The sequence below is a fragment of the Aquila chrysaetos genome, chromosome 20 (genome assembly GCF_900496995.4).
Source record: "Aquila chrysaetos chrysaetos chromosome 20, bAquChr1.4, whole genome shotgun sequence".
NCBI lineage: Eukaryota > Metazoa > Chordata > Aves > Accipitriformes > Accipitridae > Aquila > Aquila chrysaetos.
This window is the reverse complement of record NC_044023.1, coordinates 23,000,586-23,013,941: the sequence shown is the minus strand read 5'-3', so window position 1 is coordinate 23,013,941 and position 13,356 is coordinate 23,000,586. Positions and strand designations below refer to the sequence as shown.

At 45.6% G+C, this 13,356-nt stretch overlaps 1 protein-coding gene across 14 annotated transcripts in view; it reads right to left on the bottom strand.

The window, feature by feature from the left end:
* Window positions 1-13,356, bottom strand: part of ITPR1 (inositol 1,4,5-trisphosphate receptor type 1) — a 186,622-nt gene that overhangs the window by 70,922 nt on the left and 102,344 nt on the right. For 9 of the 14 annotated variants that reach the window (XM_041118830.1, XM_030043337.1, XM_030043338.2 and 6 more), the window contains 2 exons: window positions 10,535-10,561; window positions 199-234 (listed from right to left, as the gene is read on the bottom strand). The exons of 3 other annotated variants lie outside the window; for them this stretch is intronic. In XM_041118830.1, the coding sequence (XP_040974764.1) occupies window positions 199-234; window positions 10,535-10,561 (63 nt within the window). The remainder of the gene's footprint in view (window positions 1-198; window positions 235-10,534; window positions 10,562-13,356) is intronic. 2 more of the 14 variants (XM_030043340.2, XM_030043342.2) reach the window with 1 other exon arrangement.

Genomic DNA, 13,356 nt, shown 5'->3' with positions numbered 1-13,356 from the left:
CATGCTTTTATGTATTTTCAGACTATTGTGCTGATGCTGCATTGGATTAAACCACTTCAACAAATCTAGTTATTTTTCACTGTCTAGCACCACGCAGAAACACACATTTCACAGGGTTTTTACCAACAAGACACTCCACCAGGACTACTTCAAAACACCAATATTTGCCTGTTGTACAAATATAGGTGGGTGACACACCTCTACAGAGCTTTCCGTTTCTGGAGGTTGCGGCAGCTAGTTGAAAGTAAAATGCAGAAAAATTAGTCATTCTTCAAGACTCTTTCATCCCAACAGAAATCTAGTGGTCAACACTTAGGGGAAGGGAGCTAGCAAAGCACTTGACTTCAGTTGAATCATCACAAATGAATTATAGCCATAATTACTGTTTACACCCTCCCACCCACCCACCATGCTCCTAAAAGGGCTACATTTTGAAAATTTAGCAGGTATCCTTTGAACATCCCAAACTACTTTGCATGAACAGAGAGGCACAAACAAAAAGCTTTAGTTGCAGGTGCACACAGGCCTGCAACGCAGAAATGCACTTTTGGGCAGCCTGCTCGGACCGCGCAGCCGGGATCTGCAACTCGCACAGGGTGAAGGCAGCACACCCGTCCCCAGCGGGGAGGAGGAGGAGGAGGAGGAGGAAGGGAGGAAGCCAGGGCTGCATGTCACAGAAAGGCAGCAGCCTTACAATGTTAGTTTAAAAAAAAAATGCTTTCAGTGGGTTCTTATCTATAAACATACTTTTCGTGAGATAAAAGATATGTGATACAGCACCAAACATGAGCAATGAAATAAGAGGCTTAATGGTGAACGGCTTTTCAAATTTAAAACGCTGATCACCACATCGAAACAGATGAAGACGAGCAACTTTTATCTAGTAGAGCTTAGACATACAACAGAGACCTAAACATTCAAATGAAACTGCCTACTTAATCGTGGCTAAATTGATTTAACTTCTCAGGAACAGACACTAAGAAATAAGACGATACAGTGAGACCAATTGAAGTCAGCCACTCATCGTCCATGTCCGCCTAGGGCACACAAACTAGACAGACAAATCAAGCATCGGCTGGGATAGCAACCGTGGTATTTTAACCTAATATCTGCTGCAGCCTAGGAAATGCACAGCAAAGGGAGAGGAAGGACATGGGATCCAGAAGTTGAAATACGGAGAGACTCCGCTTCCCAGGAAGGAGCCGGAGGAGCGAGCGCTTCCCCGGCGGTGCTCCGTGGGCAGGGGCTCCTTGGCCAGGAAGAACTGTTCTCTGTTCTTCCCCTAATGGACTTTCCTCCTGGCTAATTCACATGGCCTTTGGTACACAGTTTCCTTGCATTGTCACCACTCTTGGAAACTTCGCAAGCATGCAAACCGTTTCTCTCCTGGTCAAATTGAAGCAGGGAGCATTTGAGCCAGAGGATCAAAAGCTAACAGGAAGAACCTCATTTATGCAGAGGAACACACAGTTCCCGCACAGCCCGCTTTGTACACCCTTGCTGCTCGTAGGCTGGACACTGGGAACGCCGTATCAAGTCATTAGGGAGTCTGGGCACGTTGTTGTGATTGCAGACACCGTCTGCACAACTTGCTTCAGAGCAAAGCAAAAAATTCCTCCTTTCTTAAGTGGTCAACAGCAGTAAGGAAATTGTGCATACTCCCCTGTAAAGGAAATCAGGTACCTTCCTTCCAGGGAAGGGGAGATTGAAGCTGGCAGGTCAAGTGGACGTGACTGCCACAAGGTAACGTCCTGGACTTTGGATTCTGAATGAAAGCGTTGTTACTCCCAGGCTTATACCATGACCCCAAATTAATGAAACATACGTGTACATTTTGGGGCTGACAACCAGCACAGACGAAGAATCAGCAGGAAATCAGTTTGATCTTTCCAACTTAATTGGAGAAGGAAAAAGTACATATTCTAGCTAGCAAATTCCTATGCCTTCCCACTTGAGCACAGACAGCATGTATAAATAGATCAGCATGTTAGAACCAGCCCCACAAACTCATCTGCAAGCAAAAGCTACTGCCCTTGGCAATGCTCAGATGGATCATTCCAAGTAAGCACGGCCTTCAGCAATCTTTCAGTAAGAATATAAACTCCAAATACTGAAATTGATATTCTTTGAGTCAAAACGGGTTAAAGCTGTAGTTCCCGTGCTGCACTTTGCACTATCCTCTGTGCTGCAACAGCAAAGTATCAGCTTATGCTTTACAAGAAGGATTGAATAGGGTGGGAGAGTAGACAGAAGCAGTAATTTTGCTAGTTTTCTTGTGCCTCCATATACCTCTGCTCTCCACCTACAAGAAAGGTGATGGTTTGGGGGCCACGGCCAAGTTTGTGGAATACCGAGTGCCACGGACGCAGTGGCCAGCTGTTAAACTGGCATGTTGTTCTCTGACCCTGCCACCCACAGTACAACGTTTTTCCTTTTTGCTAGCAGTAGCAAAAGTTCCTTTCAACTTGCTGCGCAAAACCCCCTCTTCCTTTGAAGTTTCCATTCCCACAAGGCTGGCAAATAAACCACTCATCATTAGCTGTAACAGGAGAATTACAATTTCTTTGACCTGTTGGTGACCGTAATGCTTCTAGCATCCATTTCCCCAATACAGACTATGTGCGTTTCCCAGAACGGTCTTTTTCTGACTCAACAGTGGATGTATCCACCTCAAAAACCACCAAAGCAAGTGACAGCTCAAGTGTGAACTCATTATATCTCAACTTATGAGATATGGAAGGGGTTTCAGTCCTTTTCCTTTATGGTTTTGAGGAAGGTATGAAAGTTTTATTTTCATTTGCTTTCAAAAATAACAATCAAGATGAAAGTTACCTAATCCTGTCTTTCATAGAAAATTCAAACAACTAGCACTGTGGATAAAAAAGTGGAAATGGTTTGAGGAAATGCAGAAAGACTTTCATTCAGGTTTCAAGCCTCAGGATTGCTCTTCTCAAATTTTTTTTAAACTCAACTGTGTAGTAAACATCCAGAACACTGAGTGCCGAAAAGGCTTGAAATGCATTTAAAAGGCAGGTGGAGACTCCAGATCGCATAGACTGGGTCTCCTCCAGACAGTGGCTGCAACAAAACAGGATGGAAAACATCTCATGTTGTAATGTTAAAAATGGGTGGAAAATAATCTTATCAGAAAAACCTGCATGTTTGTGTGACCACACACATATGAACACATTCAAAAACCCGATCCTTTTCTCTTCAGCCTCACCGAACTTTGGAATTTTGACAAAATAACAGACAAACCGGCACAATTACAAGCACAAACCTCCTCTGCTTCAGGCCATCTCTGAGTTCAAAGTTTGGACTGAGAGGTGACAAACCTCAGACTGCTTAACTTTCCCAGGCTGATGCCATTTTCCAAACTACCACCACATCTCCTTTAGGTCTTTCTCCAAACATCCCTTGAAATCGGATAGGAAGGTGACTAGCTGGTGCAAGGCAAAAGTAAACTGACACCTACCCTGTGAGGTCTTCAAGATCAACACTGAGCATTTTGAAGACCTTAGTCACACTGAATTGATTTGGCTCAGTAGAGAAGCAATGGAGAGAAACGAGATGCCCTGTGCTGTGCAGGAAGTTGGGTAAAATTACCAAGTGGTCCCTTCTGGTCCTGAAATCTGTGAATTCAGGAACTGACCCAACTCCATGCATATGGCATCTAATTATCGGGGTGGCAGGGGGAGAGATTTGGCTTAGAGAAGGAAATAAAAAGGGGAAAAACACAACTACAGAGTCAGTCAGCCAAATATCATGTTAAGTTTTATAGCTAGGTTGTATATCTAGATGGAAAGAACTAGAGTGACAATCTCAGATATACATTATTCTGAAACCACTGCCCTCCACCTCGGCTCTTGCAGTACCATTTCCCATATCAGCTGGAGTTCCAGTGGGACTGGCCATTTAGATAGAGTCCTGGAAGTCCCCTTCCACTTTTTCCTCCCTTTTCTGAATTTCTCCTCTTTTCTGCTTGAAATACATTCGGTATAGTTCTTACTTGAAAGACACACAGCAAAAGCACCACCTAGTCTGATTCATGACAACAGACTAGAGCACAAATTATGTTGCTGTCCTTCATAACTCTTCAGTAATACCAGAAAACTCCACGTAGGTTACCTGCTTGCCAAGTCTCCTTTGTAAGGCCAATACTGTTACCTTGTAGAACCGAGAAGAAATTTGGATAGGAAATTTCTAGCCTCTGCAGATGATATGTAGGTGTTTGTCAAAGACGCATTTGACTTGCTATGGATAAGTTTCAGGGCAGAGGGAAATAATTGGGAACCAAGAGCACTGAACTGCTTTGACAAACATCCCACGTTATAGTTTACTGTTGTAACAGACCTGCGTCAAATTTGCCAAGTGGTGTATTTTTAGTGATGGAGTATCTCACACCTGCATAAATTCAGAGGCAGCGGGAGATATGGAGCAGCACCTTGTCCTGGCATGGGTCCTCCGAGCCGTGCATCTCTCCCAGCCCTTGCAGAAGACACGTAGGATTTATGGGGGGCAGAGGCAGTTCCCCGGCTCCCACCGGCAGGTGATGGAGCAGCAACCACAGGCTCACACCCCCTCGCCTTGCCACTGCAGCGCACACCCAGACTGGGGACGTGGCTAAACATTCCCCCCCAGCCTTATCTCAGTGAATTTGCTGAGACTTTGCATGCTGCCAGACGATGAGGTGGCAAATTTGGCATAAGGGCTGTCAGCGCCTGCACTGAAAGGTCACCGAGATCTGCCTACAGGAATGCCTTCCCTCATTTTCCAGAGTTTTCAGTTGAGAAAGCATGTTTTACTTGGGCTGGGGCTTTCCTGGAGTTAGAGACCTCAGTCTCCGATATGCCACTGACCTTCAATGAGAGTGCAATCATTTGCTTCTCTAAATCCTCAGTCTTGCAGGTCTTTTACAATAACTGAATATAGTAAGAACTATCTTCACTCCACATTTTACATTAGCAGTTTTCATTAACTGGTAAGATGGTATAACTATTTTTTTTTGTTACAAGTAGCTATAAGAAATGTTCCAGTCTCCTTTTCCAAAGAGCTCACCAATTCCAGTTCGTGCAATAAAAACAGTCCAAAGATTGCAGGATTTCTGAAGGAAAAAAAATATAAGGCAGCCCACAAAAATTTATGAGCGCCTGCATTTCCTCTGCTTGAGACATAACAAGTGAAGCACTGTCTAAGTGCAAAATACACAAGAGAAATGACTGTGGAGGAAGCTCTCTTTGCAAAGAAAATAATTTGTTAGTGCATCTCTCCAGCACTTAAGAGGTTAAAACATTTTCCAACTCCAATTAGAAGATGCATAAAATAGCACATATTTTGCACGTTATTCAGCCATTGTAGTTTTAATTTGTCATTGATAAAGAGCATTAAGAAGGTTAATTCAGTCAACCCCTTTGAACCAGGATTTTCAGTTCCCTTTTTACCTACTTGAAACCTCAAGACCAAAGTGAAGAGGTGAAAAAAAAAAACCCCAGAACTATATTGAGTGGGTCTGCAGGTGTATTTTGCTGGATACCGTTTTATCAGCTGCGTAAAGTATCATGACTGAATAAAAACAGAAAAACCCCAACAACAGAAAAAACCCGGGGTTTTACTTAATTCAATTATTTAACTTCAAATCCTAAGGACTAAATAATTACATGGGAAACTCCAGGTGCTTATAGAGGTTTGCTGGATTTGGTCGTTTCAGTGTTTGCTGGCCCCTGCCCCAGCCCTCCCGGGGTGGGGGGAAGCAGCGGAGCACCCCCTCCTCACCCTGAAAAATAAAATACAGATTCAACGGTGTGGGACCAGTGGTCACGGGAAGCCGCAGCAGCCCCACAGGCAGGGCAGCTACCGGCTCAGGGGCCGGCAGCCCCTGCGCAGCCTGCGGTGACTGTAAACATCTCCACCGCGTTTATTGGCAATTACTGCTGAAGGTCACACATCAGCAGCGGGCCCAAATTCCAGGAAAAAAAAGCTGTTCTTATGTAACTGCTGCCTGACTGTTGGCAGGTGCCCAGCGGAGCAGCTCACTGCAATGTGGCTGGGAAGGGGGGGTGTTGGCGGGGGGAATAAAACTAGGACATCTCCCAGCCACATTCAGCATCCTGAGCATGCCACCTGCAGGTCAGCACTAACACTTCGCTCCTCCTGAGCCCATAAAATATTAACGTGTTTCTCTAGGACGTATGCGTTCTAGTGCCCGAGACTCGCGCTGCAGGTGGAAACTGGGCCGCGGCGTCCCCAGACACCTGTCCGGACTGGGGAGAGTGGACGGGAACGTCACGTCGCAAACAGAAATGCCTCAACGGGGAGGGAGCTGTGCTGCCTGAGCCGTCCTGGACCACAGGGAACCCACGGTGGAGCTCACCATCTCAACTCATGTTGTGAAACACCATAAAATCTGTATTTGTACCGTGCCTGGACTTTTTAGTGGGTTGAGGATTGAATTAAAAGTAAATTAAGCTGTTGTGCCTCATTGCAACTGGGGTTGAGTTATCACTGTTGTGTGAACCTCTCCTCCAAGAGACTAGCACAGTCAACAGCTCCATCAAGAACAGGATTCCAGCAGTTCCAGCCCAGTAAGGAGTCGATCAAGGGAGGCTCAGCCCAAGGGCTTTTACAGACAACGCACCAGTGCCCTGCCTTGGAGGTTTCTACTTTATTACTTGAGACGCCTGCACAGAGCCAATGTTAAGACCACGCTATTTATATTTAGCTCTTCAGCTCGCGTCAGACCCCTTCAGCTCCTAACGCCCGCCTGATGCTCTGGGAGAGCCCATGGAGCCAGAGAAACAGGAGCCTCGCTGCAAACCAAAAGACAAGCTCTGAGCACAAAACTCCCCACGGTCAGGAGAAAACCAACACAACCATGATGCAAGTGAGGTGCAAATAAGGTGTAAAATGGTTTACAGCTTCCAATGGTTTTGGTTTTCTATCAAAACAAATTGTGCTTTTCATCCATCCTTCAAGATAATTTTTCTGCTCTTTATTTTAATACCGGTCTTGCGCAGCCCCTATCCCAAAGGTCTGTGCGCTTTTACAAGTTTACAGGCACCTGAATGTTTTGGAAATACCGTAAGATGACTCTCATCCTAATTTCTGTCCCCAGAAGAAAAACCTTTTACAGGAATCCTGCCACAACAGCGGATGCTGCAGAGTTCAAAAAAAACATCTACAAGAGCTTAAAGACGCTCTCCCCATATTTCTGCCAGACCAGGTCATGCTCCTCAGGCTATAGTAAGAGATGCTGAAAACAAACACCCCACTACACCGCTTCTCTGGAAAAACTATGGTTCCTTCCTGTCCCTCCTTTCCAGCAAAAAGGGAATTCCAGATAAGTCCCCAGCAGAAAGCAGGTGAAGTAGGCCGACGGCGTTGAAGCGTCCTACCCCCCCTTCATGTCCAGAACCCTCCTCCCGCGCTGCAGAACGCGCAGCAACCCCAAGGGCTCAGCCAGGCGTTCGCGGGGGTGCTGCCGACCTCGACCTCGGCTCCGGTCGCAGCCCTCACCGTCCTTCCTGTTCTGCGGGGGATTTCCTACCGTCGAGGTGAATTCCAGCATTATTCACCCACTTACAAGGGCACTCCCTTTCTTCACTTGCAAAAACGTTAAGGGGGACTGGAATGTCGATTTTCTATCACGACTTCCAGTAACAAATGCACGGACCTCCCGGCGTTTTCAGTATCTTTTATCATTTGGACCCACCGCTCCCTGAAATTACCTTGCAGTAAGCAACTAAGATATATAAATCAACCTATGTATACAATCACATACATACTATGAAATCATGCCATGAGACAGTTACTTTAACAGAGTTTTACCCTGAGGGAATAAGGAGCATTTCAGCTCATCAGAAAAATTAAGTCGTGCATAGTTTGACGGGAAAGGAAGTTAATAATTTCACTAATAATGGAGATTTCAGTATTCTTTGCCCTAAATCTTTACAGTTTCCAGGGTTGACATGGGGGAAAAAAACCTCAGGAAACCCCAGGATTTCCTTTGAGACTTGTCAGTGTTTCAAGCCCCATCCGAATCCCTTTCTATAAGCAGCCAGTGCTCGTTGCTGATGGTTATAAACACACCTGCTCTGTGCATGCATTTGCTCCATCGAGGAGCAATAAAGTTCCTCCTTTGCAGTCTCCAGACCAAATCCTAAATTGCTCTGCACGCTCTGGCTGATTTATTGCAGGCAAAGACAGCACATTACAGCCAGAAACTGAAGGGGAAAGAGTTTCATATTATGACTTAATTTGCAATTAAACAATTCAAGTTTCTGTCTGAAGTTTCTCCAAGATAAAATTATATATATATATAGCATACACATATATATATATATATGTGCTATTCTGCGAAGGCGTAGTGCCACATAATCTAAGGGGTCTACTGCCTGACAGAAACATTCATGTGCTTCAGCTTAACTTCTCAAAATCAGAGCATGCTGCTGGTGCATACTCCTCAGGCAAGAGGGGGGGGGAAAAAATCTTGGTTTGTAAAAAAGAGAAAGAGAAAATACCCCAGAGGTTAGACATCACAGCACCTCTGTAACTACGTAATACTGAAGTTTGGTGTGAAGCTTGGAGACGCACCCGAGATGTCTCATACTAGCACAGCACAGGTCCGAGGCGACAGCAGCGCAGTAAATGGACTTGTGCCACGTGAAAACGCTGTCCTTCAGACCAAAAATCAGACTCTCACTCTCTGCATACACCCTACCCATCAGCTATCTTCTGCGCATGTTAAGGGGAAGGGCACGCTAAGAGGAGAGAATTTCCACTGACAAACAGAAGGGTGAATACTCCAAGCAGCCCTAGATGAGGATTTTCTGATAAAGAGCTTTTCATTAAAGCTGAAACTGATGATGGGAGAGACTTGTGAATTTTTTCTTAGGAAAGGTACCTCAGACCCTGGCTGGACCTTCTGCTCCAGCCTGGAGAGGGGACCCCAGCACGCGTCGGGATGACGGTGACAGCACCGACCTGCAGCACAGCAGGGGCCTGAGCATCCCAACCAGAAGCTAGGTTAAACCAAAAAAAAGCCACAGCTCCGGTTTGTTCTGGTGAGGAATTCTGCTTCTTCCCTCCCCTAAAAGCCCTGCTGAACAGAAAAGACCCTCCAACCTAGCCCTGGGCCATGTGTACACTTTTTGGTCTACTTTTGTGACAAACAGTTTGCATTTCAAATGCATTTCAACAGGCAAGGTCCCCAAATATTACTTGGTTTTCAGAATGAAGTTTACCCAGTGAATTCAGCTGATCAACGTCAAAATTAACAAGTTCTACAGAAAGTAATTTATGGCATATTTCATTATCTACTCTGCTGAATAAAGAGCAGTAACATTTTAAGCGTTTTAAGCGGTTGAATTTTGTTCCAAAGAAAAGCTTGGCTTGGGAGAGAATGCAGGAAACAAAGCACAGAGAGGAAAATATTTCTTTTTTTCCTGGTATTTCAGTAAAATAAGGTGCCAGTCAATCACTTTCTCAGTATTATACATTTATGCAAAAAGAATCTCAAATTTAGCGCCCACACGTGGGTTTTTTTGAGCTGGATGAGGAAGTTGCAGCAGCAGAGACAGCTCAGCTCCCTCCCTCCACCCTGGGTGCCGGTGCCCGAACCAGACACACAGCTTTTAAAAGTCCTTAGAAAGCTTAATTTCAGTTAGTCTGAAAGTTCTCACTCAAATACGGCTTTTCCGCCCGTAAAACAGCTACATGCAGCATAAACACAGCCTGGGCTGTCGCACTGCCAACTGAAGGCACGTTTTTGATGGTAGGAAGCTTTTTGCACAGAAATAGCTTCCAAAGCCAGTAATTTTCATAGGGTTAACACCACACTGCTTTCACGACACATCCAAACGTTTTACGTGGCTTTATGTACCAAGCCTAAGAAGCAACAGGAAGGACAGCGAGATGCTTTGATGGATTGCACGACTGTCACCTTTTTCGGTAAAGCCAGCAGTAGTTTCTGCAGAAGGACCCAGCCCTCGGCAGTGCCGCCGGCGCCCAGCTGCGCCGTGCCCTGGGACGGGAGTAATGGCTCTCGCTAGTCAGCAAGTGGAGACACCTCATTCGGGGTCTTCCCCAGCTGGCTTTTGGCAGGTTCTTCCAGCTTGCGTGAACGCCATTAAACCTCAGTATTTAGTTTTGCTGAAAGAGCCTGCTCACCGATGACGTGGTAATCGCAGCCGAGTGGTAAATGCTGACGTTTTAATGGTGCTTGCAGCTGTTGATCCTCCAAAGGTGCTCAGGGCTGGTCCTAAGCTTCGTGGGATCTACTATGGCACCAGATGATTGTAGGCTGCCAGAAATTGTAACTGCTTTTGGACTAATATTCCCAGTAATGACATACGGAATTAGTTATGGTAACTATTCCCAATGTAGACACACGGCAGACTGAAAAAACTCAACTACTTCACTGACACAGGCATACAAATCAGAAAGCTCAATGCTGCAGAAACAACAGGACAGATCACAGGGCTACTCATAAAACAAACACCATAGAAACAACACTGTAGAAAATAAATAAAATTAAAACCTCAGCATTATCCAATTCAATGGTAATCTGCCGGAAAAGAAAGAAGGGGAAGAATTGAAAGCAAGCATTAGTAAGAGAAATTACAAATAAATTTCATGTTAGGATCTTATAAATCATTTAACACTTTAATGCTGCAATCCAACATTGTGAGCATGAGTAACATTTGCAAGCACCGGGATGTGGTGGGTTAGGGAACGGACACTGCTGGAAGCACTGCACCAGGGAGCTTCGGAGGCAGGATGCGCCCTGGCTTTGATCCTGTGCCAAGTGACAAACCACGCGGGCTGGCTGACTGAGATCCAAGAACCTCACCCTTGGGCATCGGAGTCCTCACCAGCGTGAGCTGTAAGCAGCAGGAGGAGTGCAGAGGCTGGATTCCCAATTCGGCAGGAGAAATGCAGTTTTAAAACGTAAGTCCTGCAGAACTGAGGCTAATCATCTGGTAGGCACCCAGGAACATGTCTATGAATGACATGTTTCAGCAAAGTAAAAAACTTGGGTCTAGCCTACACTGTCAATGTAGTAAAGTTTTCTGCCTATTAAATATACCACAGTATGCTACCCATCACTGAGCGAACCTGAGTGCGTGCCAAGATGAAGAGTCTTTAGCAATATGTAAAACTTCAAGCCTTCCCACAAGCTTCTGTACATCTGTGTTCTCACCACGGTTTTTACATGCTGCAGAGGAATCCCAGCTGTTTACTGAAGGCCTTTGCTATTGGGAGCGGACAACACTGCATTCTCATTACACTTCCCACCTACAAAAGGGACAAGCTCACGGGCCAGGAGGGAGTGGCATTTTCATTATTTGTGCTGGAAGATTAAGCACAAGAGGAGGAGTACAATCTTTTTAAAAATCAGATTGTTCCAGCTAGCACCACATGGTATTGCAGCAAAATCACACGCTATGCCAAAACTTCCATGGCGCTCTGCTGCTGAACACTACTTTGAAGTGACTGCTGTCAATTCTGTGACCATCTGACCTACAAGCAATATTGCTTGCGTGATCAATATGCTGGTCACAAGAATAAGTTTTGCCACCTTTATGTATGTAGGGACTCCTGTATTTAGAATGGGTGCACAAGTTTTTGTTTTCCCTTTTTTTTTTTAAAAAAAACAAAAGGTATTGCCTTTTAAGTGGTGACTAAATACAGTTATATGAGTCACAAGGGAGAATAAATATGATTGCACTTCTCACGGCCAGACAGCAAAAGCTGTTGTACTACTAGCAGCCTATCTATAAGCAATCAGCTGCTTTTTCATATTCAGAAATCCACTGCACAGGCAAGCGTATTCTTGTCTGGCATTATGTAACTGAACTACTGTTTCAGAAATTAATGTATTTTCTACACTTTGAAGATTTTTAGAATCTTGTGGGGTTTTCCATGGCCTGAATGGTGTAAGTTATGTTAACTGTATTTTCTAGAAATACTGCTTCACCCGAGTATGCCAAATAAAGGCTAAGGAACTCCTGTAGATGAATTTTCATTTAGAAAAATCTCCGAGTGGCAGATTGCATTTGAAAGAAAAAACCTCAAAGCTCTCATTTGGGTTTTGTTGGTGTACAGTATATATAGTATATATCGTCCACCCTTTCTATTACTTAAGGTGACCCCGCACAGTCTCTCTTGGCTGTTTTTAACAGGACAAAGTACACCGATGTGTTAAAGTGTAAAACTAAATCCATGGTTACACTTAATCTTTTGCATCCCCAGCGTTGGGCAACAAGAAATACCAGCACCCTGCAGTGGTTGAAGAGGATCACCTAGCCCAACTCCCTTTCGCAGGAGGAGACTAACACTTCTGCAGGCTACAACCAGTCCCCTTCCAGATCAGACTTGTACTGTATCGCAGATGTCTTAGCAAAGGGACCTCGAGGAGAGGACAGGTCTCCACAGGGCTTCATCTTGTGCTGTTACGACCCAGCACACGACCTGCCACTTCAGCAGAAAAGGACAACATGCTGAAAGTTAAGTTGAAAGCTACAGTGGCTGCCCTTTCCTACCTACCCTGCTCCCCTTCTTATCTCACATATATATGCTTCTTTCTTGGAGTTGATTAGGGCATGCCCCGAAAGCCAATGAGTTTATTCAAAAATATGGCTACTGCAAAGTGGAAAAAAAAACCAAAAACACCAAAAAACCTAGGTAGGACTGCAAGTCTAGAGCAAAGCAGCAGCAGGAGCCAGGACGCGGGCTAGACCTCTGACAGCCCAGAGGTAGTGGCAACACGTGGGAAGAACGTTCCCTGACAGGGCAGGGAGCACAGCACCGGCCATCCCTGCCCTTGGGCATTTTCCGAGGAGTCTCCTGCTCACTCACGGCGCTGCTGTGTACTCAGCTGGGTGTGCTCGGGTAACAGCCCACACGCGCGCACGTGCACACCCACATGCGCGCAAAGCCTCCTCGCTTTATTTGCTCTCCCTCCTCCAGGTCCCCACGCTCCGGCGTGCCGGCACCTGCCTCTGGCTGGACTGGCAACAGAGCATGATGTTCTGCTCCTGCATCCTCATTTCCAGCGAGGCTAGCCAAAGCAGAGGTCGTGTGCGACATCCCAGCTGGCCAGGCAGCCTAGCAATGCTGCAGGTTTCTCTGCCTTCAGAGCATCTCCCTCCCTTGCGGCTGCAGCTATAAACAATTACAACTATTACACAACTGTCTGACCTCTAAAGCTCTTGCCTTTTTGTGCTGTGAATCTAGCACTAAGCAACAACTTGAAATCCTGTGGCAAGCGAGAACTGGACATGAGACACCATCTGCTGCCGGGCACAGACTCGCAGCTGCAGCTAGCGTTCTTCTGCACCTCTGCTTCCCCCAGTCCCA